General features: G+C 45.8%; 2 protein-coding genes across 8 annotated transcripts in view; one reads left to right on the forward strand and one right to left on the reverse strand.

The window, feature by feature from the left end:
- The window catches only part of Psme3ip1 (proteasome activator subunit 3 interacting protein 1), a 32,354-nt gene extending 11,493 nt beyond the window's left edge, over positions 1-20,861 (forward strand). Inside the window, exons 2-10 of one of the 3 annotated variants that reach the window (XR_005283312.1) lie at positions 1,967-2,049; positions 2,522-2,674; positions 3,364-3,462; positions 4,040-4,161; positions 9,647-9,777; positions 13,309-13,373; positions 19,206-20,009; positions 20,206-20,323; positions 20,693-20,861. Coding sequence is in view for 2 of the 3 variants with exons in the window: in XM_038312603.1 (XP_038168531.1) it covers positions 2,548-2,674; positions 3,364-3,462; positions 4,040-4,161; positions 9,647-9,777; positions 13,309-13,373; positions 19,206-19,423 (762 nt within the window). In the remaining variant the exon portion in view is untranslated. Of the gene's footprint in view, positions 1-1,966; positions 2,050-2,521; positions 2,675-3,363; positions 3,463-4,039; positions 4,162-9,646; positions 9,778-13,308; positions 13,374-19,205; positions 20,106-20,205; positions 20,324-20,692 lie in introns of those variants that run through there. The other 2 variants (XM_038312603.1, XM_042054226.1) reach the window with 2 other exon arrangements.
- Cpne2 (copine 2) overlaps positions 13,498-26,726 on the reverse strand; it is a 48,265-nt gene continuing 35,036 nt past the window's right edge. For 2 of the 5 annotated variants that reach the window (XM_038312598.1, XM_038312599.1), the window contains exons 15-16: positions 25,602-25,838; positions 13,498-13,699 (exon numbers count right to left, since the gene is read on the reverse strand). In XM_038312598.1, coding sequence (XP_038168526.1) covers positions 13,520-13,699; positions 25,602-25,838 — 417 coding nt within the window. In that variant the 3' untranslated portion in view covers positions 13,498-13,519. Of the gene's footprint in view, positions 13,700-24,106; positions 24,473-25,601; positions 25,839-26,726 lie in introns of those variants that run through there. The other 3 variants (XM_038312600.1, XM_038312602.1, XM_038312601.1) reach the window with 3 other exon arrangements.

The raw sequence follows: 26,726 nt of genomic DNA on the forward strand, positions 1-26,726 counted from the left end.
CCCAAATGAAAAGCTTTTCTATAGGTTGTTTGATCATGGTGTTTTGGGTTTTTGTTTGTTTCACAACAACAGAATTGTAACTAAGATACCAGCCCTTAGTTTTTTGAAACAAGGTCTCACTGTAATACAGATTGACCTCTAGCCCATCTTTCTGCCCTTACCTTTGAGTGTTGACATTACAGGTATTGGTCAGCATGTCCAGCCGTGTCTTTGTTTTAACCGAGATTATGTGGTTTCTGGGGAGGAGTATGATGAAGTAGGTAAGGATGAGAAAAAAAATTTGTGACAGGTCCTTAGATAGCTCAGGCTGGCCTTAACTTGCTGTGTATTCCAGGCTCATCTTAAACTCATGATCCTCCTGCCTCAGTCTTCTTGAGTATTGGGGTTACAATCATGTGCCACCACATATGTTAGAATATAAAAAGATGTCGGGCTTGGATCTGATTCTCAACTCTATTGCATGGTATGTGTATAATCTAAACAAATGACAACTTGGGCTTCAACTTTATAAAGAGAGTATTTCTCATAGGTTCTGTGTGCATATAAATTTGATAATGCACATCAAAAGCATATAACACGTGGTAAAAGCTGCAAAATTGTTGCTGTTTTCAGACTGTAGATGGAAATTTTTGTCCTGCCCGGTCTTGCAGCCCAGCCATACTGTCCCAAAGAAGCATACAGAGATTTATATTAATATGTAAACTGATTGGCCTATTAGCTCAGGTTTATTAACTAGCTCTTACAACTTAAATTAACCCATAATTCTTGTCTATGTTTAGCCGTGTGGCTTGGTACCTTTTATCAGTAAGGCCTTCTTATCTTGCCTCCTCTGCAGCCCCACCTATACCTCATGCCTGGCTATTGGCCAACCAGTGTTTTATTAAATCAATACAAGTGACAAATCTTTTTTTTCAAAACAGGGTTTCTCTGTAGTTTTGAAGCCTGTCTTGGAACTAGCTCTTGTAGACCAGGCCTGCCTCTGCCTCCCGAGTGCTGGGATTAAAGATGTGCACCACCACTGCCCGGCACAAATCTTTAGAGTATACAAAAGAATTATACCATAGCAGTAGACTTACTTTCTAAGTTTTTATTTATTTTATGTGTATGGGTGTTTGCTTACATATATGTCTGTGTTCCGCATGTATACCTGATTCCCAAAGAAGCCATAAGAAGGTGTCAGATCCCCTGGAACAGACAGTTGTAAGCCAGAATGTAGGGACTGAGAATTGAACCCTGAACCTCTGGAACAGCAGTCAGTGCTCTTAATTACTGCCATCTCTTTGGGCCCAGACTTATTTTCCAGTGAACTATTATTTGGTTGTTGTCAAAGATCATCTTGGAATAGACACTGGGTTGAGTTTTTGCATCTTTGGTAGATAATTGTATCGTATGTAACACAAAACATGTCAAAGTAGATGGTTAATTACCATAATTCCTCAGGGAAAAAAGAAATCCAAGGCTTGCACATGCCAGGCAAGTTCTGTACCACTGAGCTACATCCCAGTTTTAAAATGTTTACTTTGAAAAGGAGTAAGACTTTCCTATCTTTATTTCCTTCTCCAAAGAGTTCAGGAAAGAGTAGAAAGGAAGTGTGATATAGTTTACACAAGCATGTGCATAAAGGGCTTGGGTTGTAGGAGTCAAAAAGACCTGCCGTCTCCTGTTCAGTGGTGCACGCTTTTTTAGTCCCAGCACTCAGGAGGCAGAGGCAGGCAGACCTCTGAGTTTGAGGCCAGCCTGGTTTACAGAGCAAGTTCCAGGACAGCCAGCACTATACAGAGAAACCCTGTTTCAAAAAACAAAACAACAAAAAAGAGAAACCTGAAGTCAGAGTCCTGAGTGTCACAGATGTGGCCACTAATTTACAGGGAGGAAGGGCAGGGTAGACAGCAGAGAGTGTTGAGCTGAGAGTTAGGAGAGCCTGGTCTCCTTGTCTTACTCCTTCCCTCATGGTTTTTATGTCTAGGTCTGTCACCTCCCTGCTGTTAGACTGGACTTGACTAAGACTCCTTGAGTCCCTGAGATTCTCCATTAGAATCTGCTTTGGAGGTAAGAACAGGCAAACCAAGATAGTGTTGCGCTCTTGAAGTAGCAGCTGAAAGAGGGCGCGGTGATGAATACTACAGCTAGAAAGCAGGGTGGGCGCTGAGAACAGGTGGGTGCCCACCTTTGTCTGGAGTGGTGGCACAGAGAAACACCTTCACTGTGACACATTGTGGAACATCGTGGCAAAAGAGTGATTCCAGAACTGCTCACGGACTGGAAAACACAGATGTTTTCTGCCTGATAAGCCAGGATAGCCTACACCTGAAAGACTGCACGTCTCATGTGCAAGGAGTACAGACGTGTACTACTCTACCCAGTACATGAGGAGTACAGACGTGTTCCACTACACCCAGGACATGAGGTGCTAGGATTGAGCCCAGGGCTTCATGCATAATAGGCAAGCACTCTACCAACTAAGCTACACCCCCAGCCCTTCTCTTCAGAATTTTAGTTGTAATTCTTCAAAATATTGTAGATTTCCCCCCTGCAGACTGTTCCATTATGGATGGAGGAGATGATGGTAACCTTGTCATCAAAAAGAGGTTTGTGTCCGAGGCAGAGCTAGATGAGCGGCGCAAAAGGAGGCAAGAAGAGTGGGAAAAGGTTCGAAAACCAGAAGATCCACAAGGTATATAGACCTAGAGCTGGACACTCATTTAACTCTTTTCTAACGATCTGTTTGTTTGTTTGTTTGTTTGTTTGTTTGTTTTTATGTGCATTGGTGTATGTCTGGATGAAGGTGCTGCGTCCCCTGGAACTGGAGTTAGCAATTGTGAGCTACCATGTGGGTGCTGGGAATTGAACTGGGGTCCTCTGGAAGAGTAGCCAGTGCTCTTAACTGCTGAACCAATTCTCCAGCTCCTTGTTTAATTCTTTAATCCTCATAAAACTCTGCCAAGAAGGTGCTAATTGTCCTTGTTAGAGTTTAGGAACAGGGCGAAGTTACCCATGTGAAGTCTCCACAGCAGGGCTAGAGTGCTCCATGTTTGCCTTCTTCTGCCCACCACCATGCCTTCCAGGAGAGTCTGCTAGTCTCTTCCATTGTCACAGGTGGAGGAGGCACAGTTTGAACTGAGGATGCTGCTAATAGGTTTGACCAGCTGCTCATCCAGTTAGCAGTGTAACATTAATAGCTGCCTTTGCAAACCACCTGCCACTTTCTGACTGAGGGGCAAAAGATGCTGTAGACTTTGCTATTTTTGATATTTTCATCTTCAGACAATATAGACACTTAGCTATTTTTCTAGCTCCTTGTGATTCCAAAATAATATGAAACAGCCTAAATTCTGTGTCTCCTTTATGCCGTCTTCCTTTCAGAATGTCCAGAGGAGGCCTATGACCCCCGGTCTCTGTACGAACGGCTCCAGGAGCAGAAAGACAGGAAGCAGCAGGAGTATGAGGAGCAGTTCAAATTCAGTAAGCTTCATACAGTTCACATTCTGAAGGGCTCACTGGGCCTTCTGATGTGCTTTGACCTCATGAAACTGTCTTTATTACTAGCAATAGAATTATCTTAATAATCCAGTCTTCAGAAGCTCGTCCAGTAGAAAAAAGACCATCTTCTGCCTTCTAAACCACATTGAACATTTTTACTTAGAGTTTAAGATACCATTTGAATTCTGTGCTGATATCTAGTAATGGGAGAAATGCTTTGACTTTGTGCCATGCTATTTATAAAAAAAGCCATGGTGTTTAACAGTTATTTTTTTTAATTGTCCGAAGAATCTGCTGCTTATTTTAAAAGGAAAAGGGGCAGTGTTGCCCAGTGTTGCCAGTGGTACAAGTGCTTGCTGTGCCAGTTGATCCCTGGGTCCCGCAGCTGGAAGGAGAGAGTTGACTCCTGAGGGCTGTCCCCTGGCCTTCATGTGTGTACCATGGCACGCATGTACACACATCATAATAATTTTTTTTCTTTTAATGTAGGAAAGGAAAAGTCAGAGATGACTGTTTTCTCTTAGTCTTCTCAGTATCCCTTGTTCAATTGTTTCCTCAGAAAATATGGTAAGAGGTTTAGATGAAGATGAGACCAACTTCCTTGATGAGGTCTCTCGTCAGCAGGAACTGATAGAAAAGCAGCGGCGAGAAGAAGAGCTGGAGGAGCTGAAGGAGTACAGAATATCCTTTGTGCTGGAGCGCGGCTCGCTGTCCTCACGGACAGGAAGGGTCAGCACGGTGTCCTCTGACTGACGACTGACGGCTGTGGCCAGTGGGCGTGCTGCCTGTGCACGTCTGTTGTGATCAGAAGTCCACATTTTCCAGGGTCAGCCAGGCATAAATTGTCATAGTCAGTAGCCGGATATTCTTGCCTTGTAGGATTAGGCTTAGGCAGATGGACGATGTAGCCAGCCTCTCTGGGGGAGAAGTTGCTTCCTGAGATTTAAAAGGGCATGTTTATGGCCTTTTATTTGCCTGTGTGTATACAGTACATACCTACTGAAACCAAAGACAATCACATCCAGTGTCCTGCTCTGTTCCCTTGAGATGGGACCGCTCGCTGAACCTGAGTCCTGCTGCACTAGCTAAGCTGGCAGGCCAGTAAATACCTAGGGTCTGCTTGTCTGCACCATGCCTGGATTTTTACACGAGTGCTGGGGATTTGAACTTGGGTCCTCGTGCTTGCCAAACAGTGCTTTTACTCATTAACCATCTCCCCAGACCTAAAAAGGCGTATTTAGAAACATTCCTCTTACTCTTCTGTTTTTAGCAAGGGTAGACAGCCCTCCCATACCCTGAGAACTATTCCTACAGTGGGTTCAGGGAACAAGGAAGATCATTCTTTCTTTCTTTCTTTTTTTTTTTGACTTAATATTACCTTGTTGGAAGCATCTACTTATCCAACTTTTTCCCCCTTTTCCTGAGATGGTCTCACTACATAGACTAGCTTGGCCTCGAACTTGTGTTCCTCCTGGGTCTTGAGTGCTGGAGTTACGTATACCATATGCCTTTGAATGTCTTAATGGGCACCTCCAAATGTAACTTAGCAGATGATGAACTCTCAGTTCATGCCACAGTAGAGTTTTTGTTTGTTTGTTTGTTTTCTTTCTTTTTTTCTTCCCGGTCTTCTCTACTCTGCATTTGCCAAAACGACTTACCAGGTGTACTCAGACCTGCCCTGTCTAAATCTTGCTGTCTCTTTCCACTCTGGATTTCTTGTATTGCTAGGGTCACTACTAATTGGTTTCCATTTCTACTCTTATCCCCAACCTTTTTTTTTTTCTCTTTTGAGACAAGATCTCACTATGTAGCTGTGACTGACCCAGAACTCACTTTGTAGACCTGGCTGCAGAGAACTCAGAGAGATCTGCTTTGTCTTCTGAGTGCTAGGACTAAAGATGTGCACCGCCATGCCTGGTTTACATCAGCATTCTTTAGTTGGACTGCACAAGACTCTACATGACTTGGAGCAGATCACCTGCCTCTGTGTTCTGTAACTACTTTTCATGTCCTCTGGCCCCTAGGTTCCTCTTTCATCAGATGGATTCCATTTCAAGGCCTCAAATTCATAATTTCTTCAATCTGAGATGTTCTTCCTTCAGATTGCCCACAGCTAGCATTTCATGGCTGAGGTCTCAGTTCTACACTCCTCTCCCTATGAACCTGTATACTTGCAGCTTCTGGTTGCTGTCTGTAATCCCATTTGGCGATACTTGGAGTGGCATCCAGGCATTTACACATTCTAAGCACATGCTCTGTCCCAAGCCCCATAATTTTGTTTTAAATAGGGGAAATTTTCATTTGTTTCCTTTGGCTCATTTTATCTTTTCACTTCTAGAATGTAAAATAAATTCTATCACAACCAGAATGACTAATTTTTCCCAGTGCCTGCACTGTAGTAAATAACCTGTAGGAGCTAATGGTGGGCCGTTCTCACTTTTCCCCTCCAGTATGGAAGCTTATTTGTCTTTTTCAAGTGTATAAGTTGAGTAAACCCTGTTCTGTTTGAACAGGGTTTATCTGTGAATTGATAATTGATGGCAGGACATTGTCATTGTGCGCTCCCAGCCGGCCTGGAGGTCACCGTGTAGACCAGACTGACTCCTAACACACAGAAGTCCATCTGCTTCTGCCTCCCCAGTGCGAGTTAACCTGTAGGAGGAAATGTGGGCAGATGCACTGGGCCTAGTGTCAGTCAGAACTGGGAGCATAAGTACTGGCTGCCAGTCTTAGTTCTGTTAGTAGCATTTAGGTACTGTCTAAGGCTGTGGGAGTTGATACCAAGTTACCCCTCAGTTTGAACTGTAAACCTAAGATTGACTCTTCTGAACTTCCACCTCTACCCTGAGGACTCTAGAATACTATTATGAGCTGACACATTTGTGAAGATGGGCAGACCTTTCTGTGTCATGTTTCAGACACCAGGCTTTTATCCTCTAAGGAAGTAGTGGTATAGTTTTCACATAAATTGTTTTGTTTTAGGTTGACAGACTAACAGATAAATGTCCACCAGAGGAACATTCTAGAGAGGGTGCTAGGAATGTAAAATGCTCTCTCATTTTCAGCTTAAGGAAAGAACCAGGAACTTTCTGCAGTGACACTGGAGTAGAGAACTGGCTTTAGGTGGAAACTGGGCGGGTTCTGATAGATGTCTTACAAGACTGAAGAAAAGCAGGCCCTTTGTTGCAGATATCTGATCCCAAACACCCAAGTAGCCAGATACGGGAAGACAGGATTGGAGGAATTAGATATTTATTTATGGGCACTCTATATTAGATGCTGACTCTTGGCTCTGCTCTTTAACATGGTATATTTTATAATGCAACACTTGTGAATACAAATGAGCTATGATTTGTGTTATGTAAATAGTAGTACTCTAGTTGATTATGCTAGTATTTAGGAAAATTATGCATATCTAAAATTGTATAATTAAAAATCTGGAAGATGGAGAGATGGTTCAGTTGTTGTCTTGCTATTGCAGAGGACCCAAGTTCAGTTTCCAGCACCCATGTGACAGTTCACAATCATCTGTTTCCAGTTCCATGGGATCTGATGCCCTCTTCTGGTCTCCACAGATGCTATACATATGTGGCACACATACATATATGCAGACAAACACTCACTACACATGAAATAAAATAAACTTTTTTTTAAAAAAGGCCTTATCTGGGCCTGGGGAAATGGTTCACTGGGTGGTGTACTAAGTGCTTGCTGTACAGGCACGAAGGCTTGAGTTCTACTCCCCAACACCCATGTGAACAACAACAACAACAACAAAAAAAACAGGTATGGCTGTCTTGGAAGAGTGAGACCAGAGAATACCTGGGCTTGCTGGCCAGCCAATCTGGCTAAAGCTACCTTTGGCATGAAATGACATTCAGTGAGAGACCCTATCTCAAAGGAGTAAGGTGGAAAATGGTAGAGAAAGATAACTGATGTTCTCTCCTGGCCTCCACATATATGTGCATGCCCCATCCCCATACACACAGAGTGCCTTATCTAATAAAGTCTGAAAATTTTGAGATGTGTTTGTTTCAGAGGGAGAAGGGTTTAAAAGGAGGAAAAATCCTTGTACTTTGAATGTGAATAAAAAATATTACTAGCTTCTCCCTGTCAAAGGTTGGAACTTTCTTTAACTCCCAAAAACATTTATTTGTTGGAGAATAGGAACATGCATATGGAGGTGGGTCACTCCTCCCACCTGTAGACCCCAGGGGTCAAACTCAGGTTGTCAGGCTTGGCAGCAGTGCCTTTACCTGCTGAGCCATCTTGATGGTCTTTTTCTCTGCTTCAAAAAAAATGAAAAGTTAGCAGGTCAATAGTGGCACACATCTTTAATCCCAGCACTTGGGAGGCAGAGGCAGATGGGTCTCTGTGATTTTGAGGCTAACCTGATCTACAGAGTGAGTTTCAGGACTGACAGGGCTACACAGAGAAACCCTGTTTGGGAAAAACCAAAATAAGAAAAGAAAAGTTAAACTTTTAAAAAAAATCTGTGTCTTGTTATTAAAAATACATGTATATTTTGGTGTGCTCATTTTTTTCACATTTTGGTATTAAATTATTGAGTAGGTTTTGTTCTCTTTTTGATCTTCTGAGCCTTAGTGACAGAGTTATAGATTAAAAACCACAATGTGCTGATGGTTTTGACATTTTAATCCTAGGAAAATTAAGGGTTTTGTTTCTTTTATAAAAATGAAAAATTATAAAAATGAACTTTTAGGACTGACAGGATGAGCTCAGTGGTTAAAGCTTGATGGCCCACGTTTGATTCCTGAGATCCAGAAAGAGAGAATTGACTACTGGACCCTCTGACTGCTGTGCACTTGCCTGGAAATGTGCATTGTGTTTGTGGTATGTGTGCGTGGTGTGTGTGTGCACGTGCATGCATGTATGTGCACACATGCGCATGCACTTAAACATAATTTTAAGAAAATAAAGATTTAGGACTGTTAAAGTAGCTCAGTCAGTAAAGACATTTGCCACCTAGCTGGATGACCTATGTCTGATATCTAGGTCTCCATTTTTCTAAGGCTGCTTCTTAGATTTCTTGGGCACTAGATGTCACTGTTGTCCAGCAGGGCACTCCTGCATCCTAGCAACTTGCACGTCATCAGAATACTTACCTGCTTAGTAAGTTTGAAGAAGAGCATAGACTGGAAGGAGCCTGGTGCTAGTGCAAAGAGCAGCAGGGTGCAGACCTTGTGAGCTAGCAGTGAACATGGCCTGACAAGTGCTCTTCTTAGGCCTTTTCTCCATGTTTGTGGTACTGGGGGGTGAACCTAGGACCTTGCATATGCTAGATGATCTCTCTACCACTAAGTGACATCCCAGCCTTTTTTCCTACTTTTTAGTCAGAGACAGGATCTTTCTAACTTTCCCAGGCTGGCTTGATTAGTCTTTAACCCAGGGTAGAGCTTAACTCTCTCAAGTAGCTAGAATAGAGGCATGCATCATCAGATCCAGTCTGCCTACCTGCCTCCCCCCCCCCCCCCCCCGTGTGTATACATGTGGAAAGCTAGAGGACAGCTTGTAGGAGTCTATTCTCCCTTCTGCCATGTGAGTTCTAGAGATTGTGGTGAGTGCCTTTACTCTTGAGTCATCTTACCAGCCACAAAACAAAGATCTTTAGGAATATAAAGGAAATTGAGAAGTTATGTATGACTTCCTTAGAAATAAGTCTCGTCTCCCCAAGGGTGAAATTGAGTTTTGCAGAATGTCTTCATGACTATCAGTGGCATTTAGTTGTGAGCCGTGAGGATCAGCTTGTCCTGATGGTGCCTTAGAGTACTTCCACTAAGAAGATTTTAAATGAGGTTTTTGCAGATGTAACACAAGAGCCCAAAAGCCTAGACAGGGCTAGCCACATTCAGGAGTATGAGGCAGGAGATTACTTAATGAAACAAGTCTCAAAAACAAATCCTGGGGTTGTCCTGTTTTCCACACATGCGTGCAGTGACACAGACATGCCTGCATTCATGTACACATTTGTGCACATACACTCAGGATCTGGTGGTTTAGGCCTGTATCCTAATCACTTGACAAGGCAGGAAGGTCTCATTAAGTTCTGCCAAGGGGTTTGTGGGTTATGTTTGTTCTCTAGATTTACCTTTGCTTTGTAGCATTTCTTCCTTTTGTTTAATCTGACCCTTAACTTGTAACTCACAGTAATCTCAACAAGGTTGGAATTTCTGCAGAAAATAAAGAAGTAGAGAAGAAGCTGGCTGTGAAACCCATAGAAACCAAGAGCAAGTTCTCCCAGGCTAAGCTGTTGGCAGGAGCTGTGAAGCATAAGAGGTCAGCAGTGTGCACACGGTGTAAATCTCCCTCTGGCCCTATCCTCTGAAATGCCGCTGGTAACGGGAGCCAGTGCAAATCCAGCATGTCGCTGTGACAAGGCTGTCAGTGTGCTTGCGTTTCGACCCCTTCCAGATTTAGAGTCCCTATAGCCTTTGACCGTAGACTGACTGGATCACTCATTCACTGCCTTGTAGCGCTTCTTCATTGAGCATCTGCTACATGTCACGTTTCCTCTAGTGATCTCACAGACATTTCCACAGAGCGCCATTTCTTATGACCCGATTTACAGATGGAAAGACTACTTGGTAGATGAAGAACTTTTGTCCACGGTCATACAGTAATAAAGCAAGAGTGCCGTGTTTGAGCTTTTGTATTTCTAGGTAGATGAGGCCGCAAGTGCTTCAGGATGGCGGCTGGTGAGCTGTGACGGCACGGGGGAGGAGTCAGGAGGCTTAGAAAGATGCTGATGGGCTGGGCACCAGGGCTCTGGCAGGCAGGTGAGGGAGAATGCAGCAGCTGTGACAGGGCTACAGACCTGGCTACAGCTCGTTTTGACTGATGCGGGGTACAAGCACTACCACAAATTCTGATGAGTTCTTTGTCATATTTGCTCCTCCCTTTTCAAATTCAGAAATGGCACCAGAATGATTGAATCAGCTTGACCAACCAGACTGTGGGTGAAATGATGCTAAGTGCAGTCTATTAGGAAGATCAATGTGGTGTATTGGCAACCAGCCACATGTTTTGAATGGAGTGTATTGATGCAGTCTTGCGGTTTGGCACAACATCTATCTGCTGCAGATGTTCCTAGGAACACTGAGCACATGTAAAAATGTCATCATGGTACAGCAGCACAGAGGGAGGATCAGTGAGTGGTCTAAGAAGGAACCTTAAAAAGCCATGAATCTTTTAACATCCTGTATAAGCTTTTCAAAGTTCATTGGCTCTCAGGAATCAGACCTGGACCAGTTTGATGAGCTCTCCAGGTGGGCAATTACCTCCTGGGTACTCTCGCTGTTGCCAAGTGGGTATTTCAACTGTCTCCCTTGATTAGTCTTTATATCATATTTAGGAAGGGCTCTGTTAGCTTATCTGTTAATCTGTATAGAGACTCTCTTGGGTTTTCAAAGTATGTCATTTAATGTTGCTTTTGTAGCAAGGTGACATGTTAGCCTCTTGGGGCAGGAGTTTCTGATCTCCCCTGCCCTAGTTTATTCAAAATAACCTGAGAGTTTGTCAATATATGAACTCTGGGGCTTCATGCTAATTCCGGTTTAATAAATTTAAAGCGTGAGAGTCATCGTTGTTAGAAGGTGCATGTACGATTCAGATCCCTGGTGAAAATCTGGAAGCCTCCAGATGTGTGAAGCATCACAAAACAAAACAAAACAAAAACAAACCTGTTTCTTATCTTTAAAGAGATCATCTTTGCTGTTTTTCAGGTTTATTCTTGTTTTTATTGTTATAACGTCCTGTGGGATACCCACGCTCATTTATTTTCAGTCTTTTCGATTAGAGGCACTCAATTCTGTTTACTTCTTTCAGCTCTCATCAAGTAGTTTTATAATTCCTACTGTGTATTTAAAATTGCCACTGTAATTTCTTCTTTGTCTCAGAAATAATATTGAAACATATTTAAAATTTTCAATATTGAGGTAACTTTTCCATACTTGGTTCTAATGTAACCCTCCCCATACATACACTACTAACCCTTATAATCCTAGTATCTTAGAGGCTATGAAATTCTGTCTTTATTTTTTCCTTACTAATTTCTAACTTAATTATATTGTAGTATTGTGGTTTATATATCATAGTTTTTTTTTGGGGGGGGGGGTTGTTTGTTTGGTTTTGGTTTTGTTTGTGTAGCCCTGGGTGGCCTGGAATTTATTGTATAGAGCAGGCTACTCTCTACCTGCCTCACCTCCTAAATTCTAGTATCCACTGTGCCTGGATATCCTAATTCTTTTGGTTGGGCTTTAGACTGTGTCACCTGTTCCTGGGATTAATGTTCTAAGTGATTTTAAAGAAAATTGTTTTTCTGTCTTTTTCTGTCTGTCTTTCTCTTACACGCCCTGCCATGATTGATGATAATGAATGAAACCTCTGAAACTGTGAGCAAGGCCTGAGTCAAATGCTTTAGTCATGGTCTCTTCACAGCAGTAGAACAGTGGTAACCCCAGGGTCTTAGTTAGTCCCAGATGTAGTCAAGCTGACAGTGAGGAACAGCCACCACCCAGCCTTTTTCATGCTACTGTTTGCCTTGATTCTCTGCTGACCCATGCTTCCACTTTTAATCTTTTTGGGTATTAAGTTTTTTTGGAGTTTGTTTTTCTTTTTTTAAGTTTTTTAGATAACCACCTTTAAATGATTTTAAAATGTATTCACTTAATCTGTTTTTACTAGTTTGTGTAGTCTGTATTTATTCAGATCTTAAAATATAATTTCTAACATCTTAGTGCTGTCTTTTTTATTTTTTTAAATTTCATTTATATTTACTTATTTATCTGTATTTGTTTATTACTTATAGAGCAGGGTGTATATATTCCAATCTGATTTCAAACTCAGTGTATAGCCAAAGATGGCCATGGACTTCTGATCCTCCTGTTCCATCTAAGAACTGGGATTACAGGGGTGTGCCAGCATGCCCAGTTTACGCTGTTTTGGGGATTGAACCACAGCTTTCCTAGGGCACTGGTTACAGTCTGCCTGACTGAGCTATCCCCATCCTCCCTTTTACCTTTTAAAACATTTTTCCTTATAGTCTTGCTTTTAGGAGGAGAAATGAATAAGGCCTTAAACTATTTTTTCTTTCTATTATATATACTTTATTTGTACTCTTTTAGTGATAGGGCCTTGAAATTTACCAGGCAAGCATATGAATAGCTATCTTACCTTCTTAAAAATTATGCAAACAGAAGACCTTGAGCTGAGACTGCAGCTCTGTGCTAGAGCACTTGCCTACTATTGAGAGGCTGTGGGTACAATCTCCCCAGCATAACGCTCCTCCCATCAGATCTCATGCTACATTCGCTCTCTTCTGTGTTCTACTATTGCCCAGGACTTTGTTGTGTTTCATGCCACAAATTAGACTATGAGATGCCCGTTTAGACTTACGTCACCATCTCTTCTTCTACTGTAATGTCTTTCTCCATTGAAACATATTCTTTAGCTACTCTTTTAGTGAAAATCTTTTGGGTGACTCTACATGTCATCAGAAATATTTCCTTTTATAATTTAAATGTTGTCATTGTGAAAATGTGTAAATGTTCTTGAACTCCATCAGTGGTTCTACCCAAGTTGAATGGTAAAGATAACAGAAAGCCAAAATTGGCACACTCTGTCATTGGATTTTTCAGAAGGTAGATTTTGTGTTTGGGCAGAGGCTTGGAAGTGAAATGTTGTCTTTCATTTCAGCCATCGCAGCCTTGAGACGGCCCAGACTCTGATGAGCATCTCTGCTCCTCCCCTTCCCTCAGTGTTGATCCCTGAGAGTCAACACAGCTCAAATCACCTTGTTTTCTGTTACAGCTCAGAGAGTGGCAATAGTGTGAAAAGACTGAAACCAGACCCCGACCCAGGTGACAAGGCTCAAGGTGGGTGTGGTCCCTTAATTTCTTCATTTCCCTCATTGCAGACGAGAACTGTAGGAAGGACAAGGACTCACTGCATCTTTTGTGAAGGATGCATTATGTCTCTTTAAATAAGCCAGCCTTAATCTAATTTGCCAAACCGTTTTATATTAAGCAGGAATTCCTACCATGAATGTGTCAGCTGCCCCACAAAAGTAGTGTGTTGTGAACCAGCAGAGCTGATAAATAACAGTCATGTTCTCCCAGGAGTGCTTATAAGCCCTGGTCAGGTGACCTCTGCTCACAACAGGTTTTTCTGTCTTGCCAAATGTCAGGTTTCTTGATTTCACCTGTGGGAGACAGAATGTGTAGCTTCTGTTAGTGGTTGGATTGGATTGAGCCTAGAATGGTATTCAGGACTCTGTTTTCCTTGAAGACAGTGACTTTTTATGTGATGAAATCTGCCTCTGTATTAGGTAGCAGGAAATTATAAGTAAAAGGGAGTGTTCTTGGGCCTGGATGAGGAATTCAAGAGTTTGTTTTTAGTTCCACCTATGGGATTGAGGGTTCTAAATCCAATTCAGTTGGCCATCTATAAAACAGGGCTTACATTTATTTCTTTCTCAAATAGTGGATGCTTATTCAGTTGTTTCTCCACAGTACTGGGGATGGTACCTGTACCTTTAAAAATATCATCATCTGTCTCTTCCTCCCACACCCTCTTCCATCTCTTTCATTTCCATGGGAAACACCAGTGTACATTTCTGAGTCTCTATCCAGGCCTGTTCTCTGTATCTATACGCAGTTATATTTGTCATTCTAAGTGCCTTCTTCCTATTCCTGATTCTTGTACAAGCTAGATGAGAAACAACCTTCCTTTGCTAGGAGAAAAGACCCCAGAAGCAATTGGCTGTCCTTGAAGCTTGCTTCAATCTTGTCCTCTGCCGGGGCAGGCTTTGCCTTGGTCCTAAAGAAGGTGACTCCGACCCTGACAGAAACTGAGCTCTCCCACTGAAAATTATCTCATGCAGAGCCAACAAACATGCGAGGTGGCCTCTGTACTCTCTCCATCTGCCTGCATTCCAAGAACATTCTCTATTCATCATTTTCTCTGATAACTTGATATGACAATGTGGTCCGGCAGAGGCAGGCGTTGGCAGGAAACGTCCCCAAATGGTGAGATCAGAGGGCACCATTTTGTTCTCTCCGGGCAGTTAACTGCTTTTGGAATGAAATTTGTCAGAGCTGCAGTCTCTTTTCTCTCTTGATAGTTCCTAGATAATCGGAGGGTCTGTCCTTTCAGGGCTCAGGCGACTCCAGTGTCACAGTAGTCCAGATTCCTGTCGCAGCTCTGTGCTCGGCTCCATCCTTCCACAGGCAGATCCAGCCTTCCTAGGCACTCTGAACTGGATTCTTTTATTCTCAGCTTTGAAAGCGTTCTGTGTGGCGCATAATAATACAACAGACGCTCAAGGAATGAATTATACAACTTATTGTCATGTCTCAAATATTAAAACTATCAGATTTTTACCATTACCTCACCCTCCCCCAAAATAGCCATTTGCAAGGGAACTCTAAAGTGACTTTAACTCCCATCATAAATTCTGGCCTACTCTGTGCCATTACCAGGGTGTGTGTCAGGATGGTGGTGGGGCGAGCACCCCCTTTCAAGGGTCCTCTATTCAGTGGGAGTATAGACAAACATCCTGCCCCTTCAGCAGGCATTGAGGTTTCTGCATTTCCCCTCCTTTATTGGAAGGATATCCTGGGGGGTTATAGCATTGATGGGATATTCTGCTTTGATTGAAATGGCCAGGATGCTCTTTGGTTTTTTATTTGCCTTTTAAAAACAATGTCTAAATGAGTGTAATAATTTAGAAAAGGGGTAAGAAGAGTACATTAAGAAAAGTAAGTCTCCACTGCTCAGTAGACGCCAGTTTCTTCCTAGGCCACCAGTTGTTCGTGATTTTGGTTTTTTGGCTTTGTTGTATTTGTGCATGGGCATGTTTCTGATTCTCCCTAAATTACATTGTGTTCTGCTTCTCTCCTTTTCCATTGAGTCCATCTTAGAGACCATTCATTTCCAGTGAGGACAGACTTGTTTTCCTTCCCTCTTCCCCCACAGTCCTGTTAATGGAACGCAGAACCTTGTGCATTCTCGGGCAGCAGTCTCCGTGAGTATGCTGAGCTGCAGCCCCAGCCCAAGCGAAACAACCTGGGGGTAGGAGAAGGTTTATTGTACACTTCCAGTTCACAGTCCATCACTGTAGGAAGCCAGGGCAGGAACTCAGCAGGAGCCATGGAGGAATACTACTTACTGGCTCTATGGTCATGGGCTGCTCTGCCTGCTTTCTTATACAACCTAGGGCCACTTGCCCAGGAGTGGTATTGCCAAAACTGGACTTGGCCCTCCTGCATCTATCATTAATTAAGAAAATGCCCCACAGTGCCTCAGGTGAGGTTCCCTCTCCGGTGGTTCAGCTTGTCCCAGGTTGGCAGACACTGACAGCACAGCCTCTGTAAACACCTCCTTTTGCTGCTGTGAACAGTTTTCGGAAACATCATCGATGTTGTGAGAAGTCCTTCCCTGTAGAGATATAAACATCTGCCCCCTTCTTAAAAGTAAGATTCCACCAGAATTCACCCTGGAGAATCCATGTTAGTGGGCTTACAGAGCACGGGTGAGAGGTTATTGCAGGAGCCTGGGAGATCCCCAGAGCAGCAGCCATTCTGAGGAGTCTTCACCTAGCATGGATGGTGGCCTGCTTCCCTTAGCTGCATGGAGGGAGCTCTCCTCAGCTACCCTTCCCCAGCCTGTGTACTCTATCTCCTTCCAAGATACCCCTGTACTCTACCCCAGGTGTAACTAGGGCAGAGATATAGATGGCTGAGGGGTGGCTGGAATCTCCTTTTGTAACACAAGGGTGACCACAGTTGCCCTCTAGTTATCTGGGTTGTTCTGTTGTGTTGGGGCTTCTTCAGGGAAAGCCTTGGCACTGTGCCCAGGTCCAATGATCCTCCCTATCCTCTCCTCCTCTGAGGGAATGTCAACAGTCAGCAGGCCTGATTGGAATGGTCTCTTGCAAGAAGCTACAGATGATCTGATGAAGCTAGTGGTTATTTTGTTCTGAGGACCATGATCCACAACAGTTGGTTAAGTTTGGAAGTCATTGCCAAATTTTTTTGAGCTGTTGCTCACACCTTTCTTCCTAATAATTGTTTCTTTTCCTGTGTTTAAAACTCATGTTTTATTGTTCTGTGAACTACTTGTATTATCTGTGTCTTCTTTTTTTTTTTTTTTTTTTTTTTTAAGGCAAGGTCTCATGTAGACCAAGCTGGCCCCAGACTTACTATGTAGCTAAGGATAATCTTTAGCCTCTAATATTCCTGCCTCTACTTCCCAACTACTGGGATAATAGGCATGCATTACTATCTTAGTTAGGGTTTCTATTGCTGCGATGAAACACCATGACCAAAAGCAACTTGGGGAGGAAAGGGTTTATTTGATTTATACGTCCACATATCAGTTCATCATCAAAAGCAGTGAGGGCAGGAACTTGGAGGCAGGAGCTGATTCGGAGGCCATGGAGGGTGCTGCTTACTGGCCTGCTCCTTATGGCTTGGTCAGCCTGCTTTCTAATAGAACCCAGGACCACAAACCCAGGGATTGCACCACCCATAATGGGCTGGACCCTCCTCCATCAATAACCAGTTAAGAAACTGCCCTTTAGTGGGATCATATGGAGGCTTTTTCTCAGTTAAGGTTCCCTCCTTTCAGATAACTCTAGCTGTGTCAAGATGACATAAAACTGTCCAGCACAATTACCATGGCAGGTTTTTTGCACTGCTAGGGATCTAAGCCAGAACTTCATACCATGCTAGACAAGAACTCTAGTAACTGGGTTAAATCCCAGGGTACCCATTTATTTAACCATCATCACCATTATTTATAGCCCTGACTGGTGCTGACCTTGCAGCAACCTTTCTGTCTCAGCCTCCCAAGTGTTGGGATTATAGGTTTGCACTGCCATACCCTGCTCTTTGTGCTTTTTGGTTGTCCATTGATTTTTTCTTCTTTTTTCATGCATTTCTGGAGATCAAACTGAGAGCCCTAGTACATGCTAGGCAAGTGCAAGCACCTACCACTGAATCGTTTCCTTAGCCCCACAGCTTGGTTTTTTTGTTGTTGTTTTGTTTTGGTTTGTTTTGGTTTGGTTTTTGGTTTTTTTAAACAGACTAGAAAGACTTCATGTCTTTAAAGTTGTTCGCCTTTGTGGTGTCTGCACTGCCTTCAGGTCAGCATTATTGCTGTCTGCCAGTCACTGCTCTCGTGCTCTTTGAGATGCTTGGGCATTGCTTATCTGCAGCAGCTTCTCCATAGCCTACTGGAGAAGGACAGATCCCTGAGATGAATTCTGTGTCCAACAGCTGATAACTTTTCTCAATATAGCCATGGAGTCAATGTCCCTTTTGCATTCTCTTGAGGTATCGGCACAAGTGAGATGTAAATTTATGGAAGACAAACCCCAAAAGGGATGTCCTTGTCAGCCCCAGGCAGTGACTTAGGAACTGAGCCTTCCGCTCCAGTGAGCTTTGGCTTCACTTGAGTCCAGAATCTTCTGGCGCAGGTCTAGTCTGTGTACGTACCAGCTTACTTGACTTCCCTCATCAGTCAGCAGGGAGAAGCCCTACATACAGCTGATACAGTGACTGCATGAGGCTGGAAACAGGGAAGAAAGAGTGGAGTGCCATTCTCAATGTAGGATTGTTGGGGTTCTTTTGTTTTGGTTTAGAGATTTTGGGTTTTAGTCACATGTATGTGTACATGTCTGGGTAAGTGTGTATGAATACAGTGCCATGGAGGCCGTCAGAGGGCTGAGTCCCAAGTAGGAGTTACAGGTTGTGAACTGGCTGGTGTGAGTGCTGGGAACTGAACTCAAAACACAGTATGTGCCTTTTAATCTCAGCCATCTCTCCAGGCCCCTAACTTTCTCTGTAATTGTCAAGTTCTGCATGTTGTAGATGGAGGCCTTTGTCATTAGAATAGCAGAATCACTATGCATATTCCGGAAAGAAGGGCCCAGATACATGGCGATATTGTACCTGGCTTTAAAATGTTTCTGGGCTGAAGACATGGCTCAGTGGTTAAGAACCCTGGCTGCTCTTCTAAAGAACCCAGTTTCAGTTCCCTGCACCCACATGACAGCTTACAGCTGTCTGTTACTTCAGTTCTAAGGGATCTGATACCTTCACACCAATGCACATAAAATAATCTTAAATAAATAAATAAGTAAAAAAATAAATAATTTTTTTCTTCAGTGATTCTCAGTACAAAAGTGATAAATCAGTTTTTGAGGTACCCATCTCCCCATCCTGGGAAAATGCTCCATAAAGAGCAAAGCTGTATGGCTGATCCCTGCTAGTCAGTATACTGCTCTCTACGTATGGCGGTGTTGTTTGTACCGCCCACAGTTAGTCTCTTAATCTAGCCACCAGTTGAGGGCCACAGCATCGCTGAAGACATCAGACCCAGTCGCATTTGCTGCAATACTATGACTTGTGAAGACAGGGAATCAGACTAAGATAGGTGACTCTATGTGGTTTGTTCCTCAGCCTCAGAACTGGTGGGTGGCAAGAGAGTGTGGGCAGACTCTGAGTCCCAACTTTGTGTTTTCTCTTCTCTGTCAGCTTCCTCACCTGTTGCCCAAATATGTCCAGAGCCTCCTATGACTTCAAAGAGTTGTTCTGCAGCACCGGGACTCTTTGTAGAAAACCCTGGCTCGGTGTCCAGGACCTGGGGATGACCCTTCACCATTACGGAGCACTATGACTGACTTCCTGTCCTCCCTTTTGCAGAGGCTCCGTCCTGCGTGTCTCTTGGAAGCTCTTCTCTGAGTGGCCCCTCCATCCACTGCCCATCTGCTGCTGTCTGCATCGGCATCCTCCCGGGCCTGGGTGCCTACTCCGGGAGCAGTGACTCCGAGTCCAGTTCAGACAGTGAAGGCACCATCAACGCTACAGGGAAGATCGTCTCCTCCATCTTCCGAACCAACACCTTCCTCGAAGCACCCTAGCTCCTGACATTACCATAGGGAGCATCTCCCCAGAGGGGTAAATGCCTGTTCTGACTCAACATCACCTCCTCAGAAAACTTCTTCACCTGCTTCCTGTGTACATGTGACGTTTTAACCTAACCTAGAATTGTGCCATAGTCCACTTGTGGCTCAAACTCTGCTTGGTTTCTCTTTATGCTCCAGTGCAGATGACCAAACCAGTCCCAGGGGTAGGAGTTGGGGTTCAGGCAAGTCTCAGAAATGCCACTGGTGGTGCAAGGACAGGCACCAGCTGGCTTGCAAGGGTTCTCCGTACCTTGTTGCTTTCTTGTTTTTCTCCTTTCCTAGTAGCACAGGAAGCATTAACTTGATACACTATTGTAGGTGAAGGGGCTGCTTGGCTCTGCCATGTTGTGTGTGGCATAGAGAAGGGCTGACTAGCTGCTGACCTGAGTTCTGCCCTAGGTCTGACCCTTCCTGGATGTTGTGTGACTAAAGATTGCAAACCACACCCACAAGGCTATGAGCCAACCACAGCCGTTGAGGTGATGCTCCTCCATGTTGTTATTCTCCCCTCCATCCAGCTTGAGGAGGTAGGAAGGAGCTGGTAAGGATGACATGTCCATCTTCTGCCCACTTTCTCTCCCTGGAAAACTGTTTTGATTTTGTTTTTGAAATAAAGAATTTAGTTTAAGATTCTAAACATTAGAGAAGCAAATTTACTGAATCATAGCCAGAAACTATAACTGCTGATAGCTGTGTTAAAGAGATGACTAATGCCTCGCTGTTTCTGGAATCCTCAGGCTGCAAACTAGTGGGACATGCCTGTTATGGCTGTCCTCTACTCCACCGAGGCACTGCTGTTTGCACAGAGCTGCAGCCTTTGACGGTGAAGGTATTCCAGCCTGAGGTGCTGGCTCGGTGCGTTTCCTTTATCCACGCCCCGCCCCCCGCCTCTGCCCCACACTGTCCCCGGGCTTTCCCAACAACAGCTCCTGGACCATGAGCCACAGGTCTTGTCTGTTTCTGTCTCGTGGAGGAGGGAGAGAGCAGGTGTACAGGGCTCAGGTTGGAAGACATCTGACGGTCTGTGCGCCTGCTCCATAATGAGCCCGAGTTCTCAGTCCCTGGTTCCAGTATCCATTGTTTCTTCCTTCCTATGGGTGTGAGACGAGTGAGACACACCGAATGTGTTGGCACTGACATACTGGCAGGCAGAGGAAGCTCCTCAGTTTTAACGTGGGCAGAGAGGGCCCTGGATCTCATCCAGCCCTTCCTTTCCCCTTTCAGTGTATTGACACTGGTGCCCACCAGCAGATGGTGGTTTTCCTTCACCCATCGTGGATGCCTGTGATTGCCGCCACCCTTTGCAGAGCCTCCCAGTGCTAATCTTTCCTGTCAGTGCGGGAGCGTCAGCTCCGTCCTGAGAAGACATTTAGGTAAAACTGCAAGCACCTTCTGCCTCTGTCATTGTTCCTGTGACTGCGCTGTCACTCCTGCAGCGTGTTCTTGCACCCACAGAACCCTGAGCCATTTCAGGATGCAGACCAAGACATCAAAGTCATCAGTTTCATGTGGCTTGATTTCTCAGAGGCCACTGGAGTGCCTCATGGTCGCTGTTGATGTTGAGAAAAGGTAACAGGGCTGTGAGGTTTAAAACTGTCCCCTAAATTCAATTTTCAAACCTGTCGGAGTAAGCTGTCTCTCCGTACCACATCTCATGTTTCCAGCTCCCCCATTGTTTGCAGCTGGCCGCGCCGCACGGTCTACAGACCCAGGTTTCTTTTCCCAGTCTGCTGTGTAGCCCTAGCTGGCTTCCTGAATGCCGGGGTTACTGATGAGTGCCACTGTGCCCAACTGTAGACTGGCCTCTGCTTTTGGTGTCTCAGGCAAGCTTGAGTCACACTGGTGGCTTTTTTTTTTTTTAACAGTAGTTCATTGTGCCTAATGGTGTAGAGGCTGTAATTGAAACACCAGTTCTGTGGCAAAGCAGGCCAACCAACAGGGGAAGCAGCCAGGGCAGACCAACAGTTGGCTCCACAGAAGAAAAGAATGAGCAGAAGTGGAAGGAAACCTCACTTTAGCCTTCAGGACAGTCAGCCTTGTGCCCTGGCAGGCCTCACCCGGGGACCAGATAATTCCCTCTGCACCAAACGTGTACATCCTTTTCTCATTCCCTAAACGAGAGAGTGTAACAACGTCTAGAATATTACATTGCTGTAGGTGTCCTGAGTTAATGTAAGCAAGCTAGGAATGACTGAAAGTGGACGTGAGGGCATGAGTAGCTTCTGTGCACACAGGCTATTTTACAGTCAGGACTTGAGTTTCTGCAGGTGTGGGCCTCTGAGGAGGGTCTAGGGACCAGGCCCACCAGTTGTACTGCTGCCTGAATAACAGGGATTTTACAGTTAGGTAAGAAAGTACAAAAGATAGTTGGGTTTGGTTTCTCATCTCAGGGCCAGCAGTGCTCGGTTGCCGGCTCTAACCAGGAAGCACGGAACTGTCTGACTTGTCATTTGTTGTTTGTCCACCTGAGGCCTGCTGTTCACTTGAGTCACCTGATGTGACTGGACCTAGACAGGTAGCTGACTCTCTGCCTGTACAGCTTCCAGAGGTCCCAGGACCGGGCAGAAAGCTCGTTCCTCAGGCTGAGGTATCCCCAGGAACACCCTCTCCTTAGTCAGGAGCCTTATCAGAGTTTGATATTAGTCCTTATCACTTCCCAGCTCCTGAATTCCCCCCTTTCGGCCTCCTCACCTAAGAGAAAAGCTTGGTTTGCCAAGAAGTTCCAACTTCTTGAGAGCAGCCTCTTTCCACCCTCCACAGATAAGCCGTAATGACCGGCATACAGGCAGACAAGGCCCTTCACCTGCCCGTCCCCAGCTTCCTATGGGATAACTGATTATCTCGATTAGATACCGCTCATGCCTGGGTAGGGGTCCAGAGTATATTAGTGTGCAGCATACAGTTTTGTATAATGCTGGCATTCCCCAGTTGTAGCTAGAACAATAACATGTTGGAAGGGTCAGATCTGATTGCCAGCTCCACCAGCTTCTGCCTTACTCCAGTTAGCTAAATGTTAATTGCTTAGGCACACCGGGTTCCTTGGCTGGAATGTCCTTGCTGTGGGTATGTGACTAAGCTGTCATCTTAGGCCCCTTCAGGAAAACAAGTCGCTCAGTGGCAGTGCAGTCATCTGGTTGGACTTGGGCGGTTTCCTGGCATCCTGGCATCCCCAGCCTACTTAGACACGCTAGAAGGGAATGCAGGTACTTTTGGTGCTTGGTGCTCAGCTGGAGTCCTGTCAACACCTTTGAAGTCACAGGTTGCAGTCACACCTTAAGGACTCCACTGTGGGCTGGCATTATTCCCTCACCTGCTAGAGGAATGGTTTCAGAGGGAGCTGGAACAGCTTTAACAGGCAGCCCTGGCCCCAGTTGTGGCAGAGACACAGAAAGGCCCCATGGGAGGCTGCTAGTCTGCTTCTGCAACACCACTGAAGCTGCTAGACCTACAGTTTTCATTCTGGAAAAGCACTCTGAAGCCAGCCCTTCTTTACACTCTATAGAGGAACCCCAACCTCCCAGAGGCCCAGTGACTGCCTGCTGCATGACAGAACCAGAATTTTTATGTATGCCTGAAGGCTGGCTTTCTGTGTTCTGGTGAGACTCTAGCTTCTTCAGTACACAGCCACCTACCTGGGAGCTAGAACCACTAGACTCCCTAGTTGGCCAAATCAGAGTTAAATGAGCAGTTAGAAGCTGGGTGTGGTGGCACACATCTTTGGTCCTAGCTCCCAGGAGACAGAAGCAGAATGATCTTTGTGAGTTCAAGGCCAGCCTGGTTTACACATTGAGTTCCAGGACAGCCTGAGCTACATAGTGAGACCCTGTCTCAAAACAAACGAGCATCTGGTGGCCACAGAAGTTTGCTCCTCCCTCCCACCAAGTACGCCATGGCTTCCGAGATTGGGACCTGCCTAGCGCTGCCCAGTTCTAGCAGCTAGGAAGGCCTGGCCTGGGGGAAAGGCAGAGACGCCTGCCCTTCGTGTCGGTGGAGCAGTGTAAGGTCATTAGCAGCTTGGGTGGGAAAGCCCCTTGCAGAGCTAAGGGAGATGCTGTGTGTAGAATACGCATGCACAGGGGTCAGCCACACTCCCATCCACATTCTGCCTGTCTAGTAGGTACAGTGTGTTTCTGTTTGTTTCTGCAGGGTCATGGTTGGGCTGTAAAAGGTCCATGAACAGTGCTGGTACAGGGAGCTAGAAACGTGGTGCTCGGTAGAAACATCCACTACGGCAATCACATCAGCCGGTCAAAAGGCTAGAGCCCTACAAGAGGAAGGTGCTGCGTGGTGTCTCTTCATGTCTGTACCGTGTGTGCAGTGCCATGTCCCGTGCCAGTTTCACGGGATCGCTACTGCTGACAGGGAATGCATGTCCCCAAGTAGCAGGAGGACACTGACTCTTGAAGAGGGAGGGTTTCCTTTTCTAGATGGGTGCATGCCCACTGACCCTCACTAAGGAAGGAGCTGAAGGCGACCTCTGATACTCCTTTAGTACCCTGAGTGTAACGAATGGAACACAGTCATCGTGTAGAACCAGAGGAGGCCACCATACAAAGTGTGCGCTAGGGACAAGTTCCTCATCGCAGCTGGTGACTTAGGGAAAAGCCAGTTATGACTGTAAAAATTTTATTCTCCCACTAAAATTATACAAAGTACATTCAATACTTAGAGTGGCAGGAGGGTGGGGAGAGGAAGCCGGTTTGTCCTGGAAGCATCATCAGTTGACTCTGACAAAGGAAGCCCAGCTGGGCTGGGGAAAGTTGGGGGTGGAGGTCCGGTTGTAAAAAATAAAAATGTGGACTGGTAGAAAAGGCCACCCACGAGGAAGCAGGGTGAGCGTGCATGTTCCTGGGGGAGGCTGGGGGCTCAGCTGGCATGCTGCTGCTGGGCATGGGCTCAGGCAGGCTCTGAGTTGGTGGGGGGTAGGTTTTTATGCTTGAAATACTGCACTACTTGCTGAGGCAGCTCCGCCAACACCGCTTTGGCCAGAGTTTCTTTTGCTGCCTGTGGAGTCCAGGTGGAGAGAAAAAAGGAAAGAGGAGGATTAATGAGCAGATTGGCTAGAGCTGTGCCCTGGAGCTGTGATAGCAGGGGCTTGTGGAGTACCTTAGGGCTGAGGGTCAGGGCCATCTGAAATGAGTGACCCTCGGCGCAGCCCAGCCTAACCCCACCGCTAACAGTGACTTGCTCACTGAGGAAGTGCTCTTCCTTCACAGGCGGGAGGTGTTTGGGGAAAGACCTCAGAGGATGAATTTAGGGGAAAGAACTGGTTCTCCCCAGTCTCGTTTCTACTCAGCTGCAAACATTTCGGCTATGAGAAGCATCAGTGAACGGCCCACTACTGAGCAGCAGGCACAGCAAGCGTCAAGTCACTGCCCCACATAGCAACGGGTGACCGATGCCCCACATTTGTCCTGGAAGCCAGAGAAAGGCACAGTCATCCTAGACAGATGTGTGATGACCACTGGGCCACCACTTGCTGAGCCTGGTTCTCAGGCTTTAGCTGAGGGGACTGAGGCTCAGTAAGGTCATGGCATATCCAACACCATGCGATACATTATCGGTCCCAGTTAGAACCTAGGCTGGTCTTGCGCGATGTCACCCAAAGATCCGTCCAAAAGACAAAGCATCTCGAGAGCCTCCTGCCAGCCCTGGCCTCCACGCGTCATCTGAATAAGGCCAGCGCCACTTTCAGGAAGAGGCTGGCTACCACCACTATCACTAAACCTCCCCCGTATTTTGGAAAAGAAAGCCAAACTAACAGGAGGAGGGGCTTCCCACCTGCAGAATAAGGGCTGGTTGAGGAAAGCCCAAGAAGCCCCAGCTCTGGGCCTTGGCTCTCAACCTCACCAGACCACAGTGGTCTGTCCATCAGGCTAGTTCTTACCCAGGACACTGCCTAGAGCCATAATCAGGATTAGCTTCCACTCCTGGGTTCCTTTGGTTTGTGGAAATGAGTGTCACAATGGCCTCCTCTGGGCCAAGGGTGACACAGTAGCACCTGGCTCATCGTGGGCCCTCTCAGAAGCCAATCAGGGAGGAACCTGAGACTGACCTGTCACGGACTATGAGCTCTGTGGTGGACCCTGCTGCTGCCCTTCCCAGCCCACGGGGGGGTGGGGGGCACACTCACATTGCGGAACTCTCGGAAGGGCACAAACTGCACGATGTCGCGGGCGGCCTCCTCGCCTGTGTGTGAGCGCAGTCTACGGTTGTCCCCGTCCAGAAACTCCATGGCGGCAAAGTCAGCGTTGCCCACCCCCACAATGATAATGGACATGGGCAGCTTGGAGGCCTGCACCACGGCGTGCCGTGTCTCCTCCATGTCGCTGATGACCCCGTCGGTGATGATGAGGAGGATGAAGTACTGCTGTGAGGAAGAGTCAGCCAGGTGAAGAGAGTGAGGCCCTGGCACCCCTCCTTTCTGAATCCCCGAGGCCTGAAGGCGCAAAGGGCCCACTCAGTGGGACACTCCCTGCTCTGAGCCTTTGCCAGCTGCTATGCAGTGTAGCTCCGGGCCACTGAGGCTTAATCCGCTGTACTTCGGTTTCATCATCTCTAAGCTGAGAATTACTGCTCAGAGCTGGCCTGTCAGCTGCCTGACAGGCCCAGGCTTGCACAGGAACACATGCTAGCCTACGAGCCTTTGGGGCTGGCCTCCCTCCTCTGTCTTTGTGGGCAGGAATACGTGTTCTCTGTTAACTCAATACTTAGCACAGATGGAGACACCTGCAGGGGCTAAGCGCAGGTTATTTGGGCCATCACTTCTGGGATGTGGATCAGGGTCACGTGGAGGTTGTAGTATTGTTGGAACTGGGTCAGGAGGAGCAGGTGTAAAGTGGTCACCCTGTTCTATACACAGTGCCCAGGAGGCAGCCTTGAGGCAGACTGGTGTCTTAGGCCTCTGGCTTTCACGATCCCCTTCATCAACAGAAGGTAGGAAGCTCAGTGCTTTAGGCAGCATGGGCTCCAGGCAGACCCTGACACCATTGTACAGTTTGCTCTGTGTCTCCCCGCTACCCTCTGTTTATGGTAAGTGACACCAAATTTCCATATAGCGAGGTTTTTTTTATAAATTATATATTATTTATATAATATATTCAGTTAGAATATATTAAAGCCAGGTGATGGTGGCGCACACCTTTAATCCCAGCACTCAGGAGGCAGAGGCAGGCAGATCTCTGTGAGTTCGAGGCCAGCCTGGTCTACAAGAGCTAGATCCAGGACAGGCTCTAAAACTACAGCGAAACCCTATCTC

This window comes from Arvicola amphibius, chromosome 15, assembly GCF_903992535.2.
Source record: "Arvicola amphibius chromosome 15, mArvAmp1.2, whole genome shotgun sequence".
Classification (NCBI taxonomy): Eukaryota; Metazoa; Chordata; class Mammalia; order Rodentia; family Cricetidae; genus Arvicola; species Arvicola amphibius.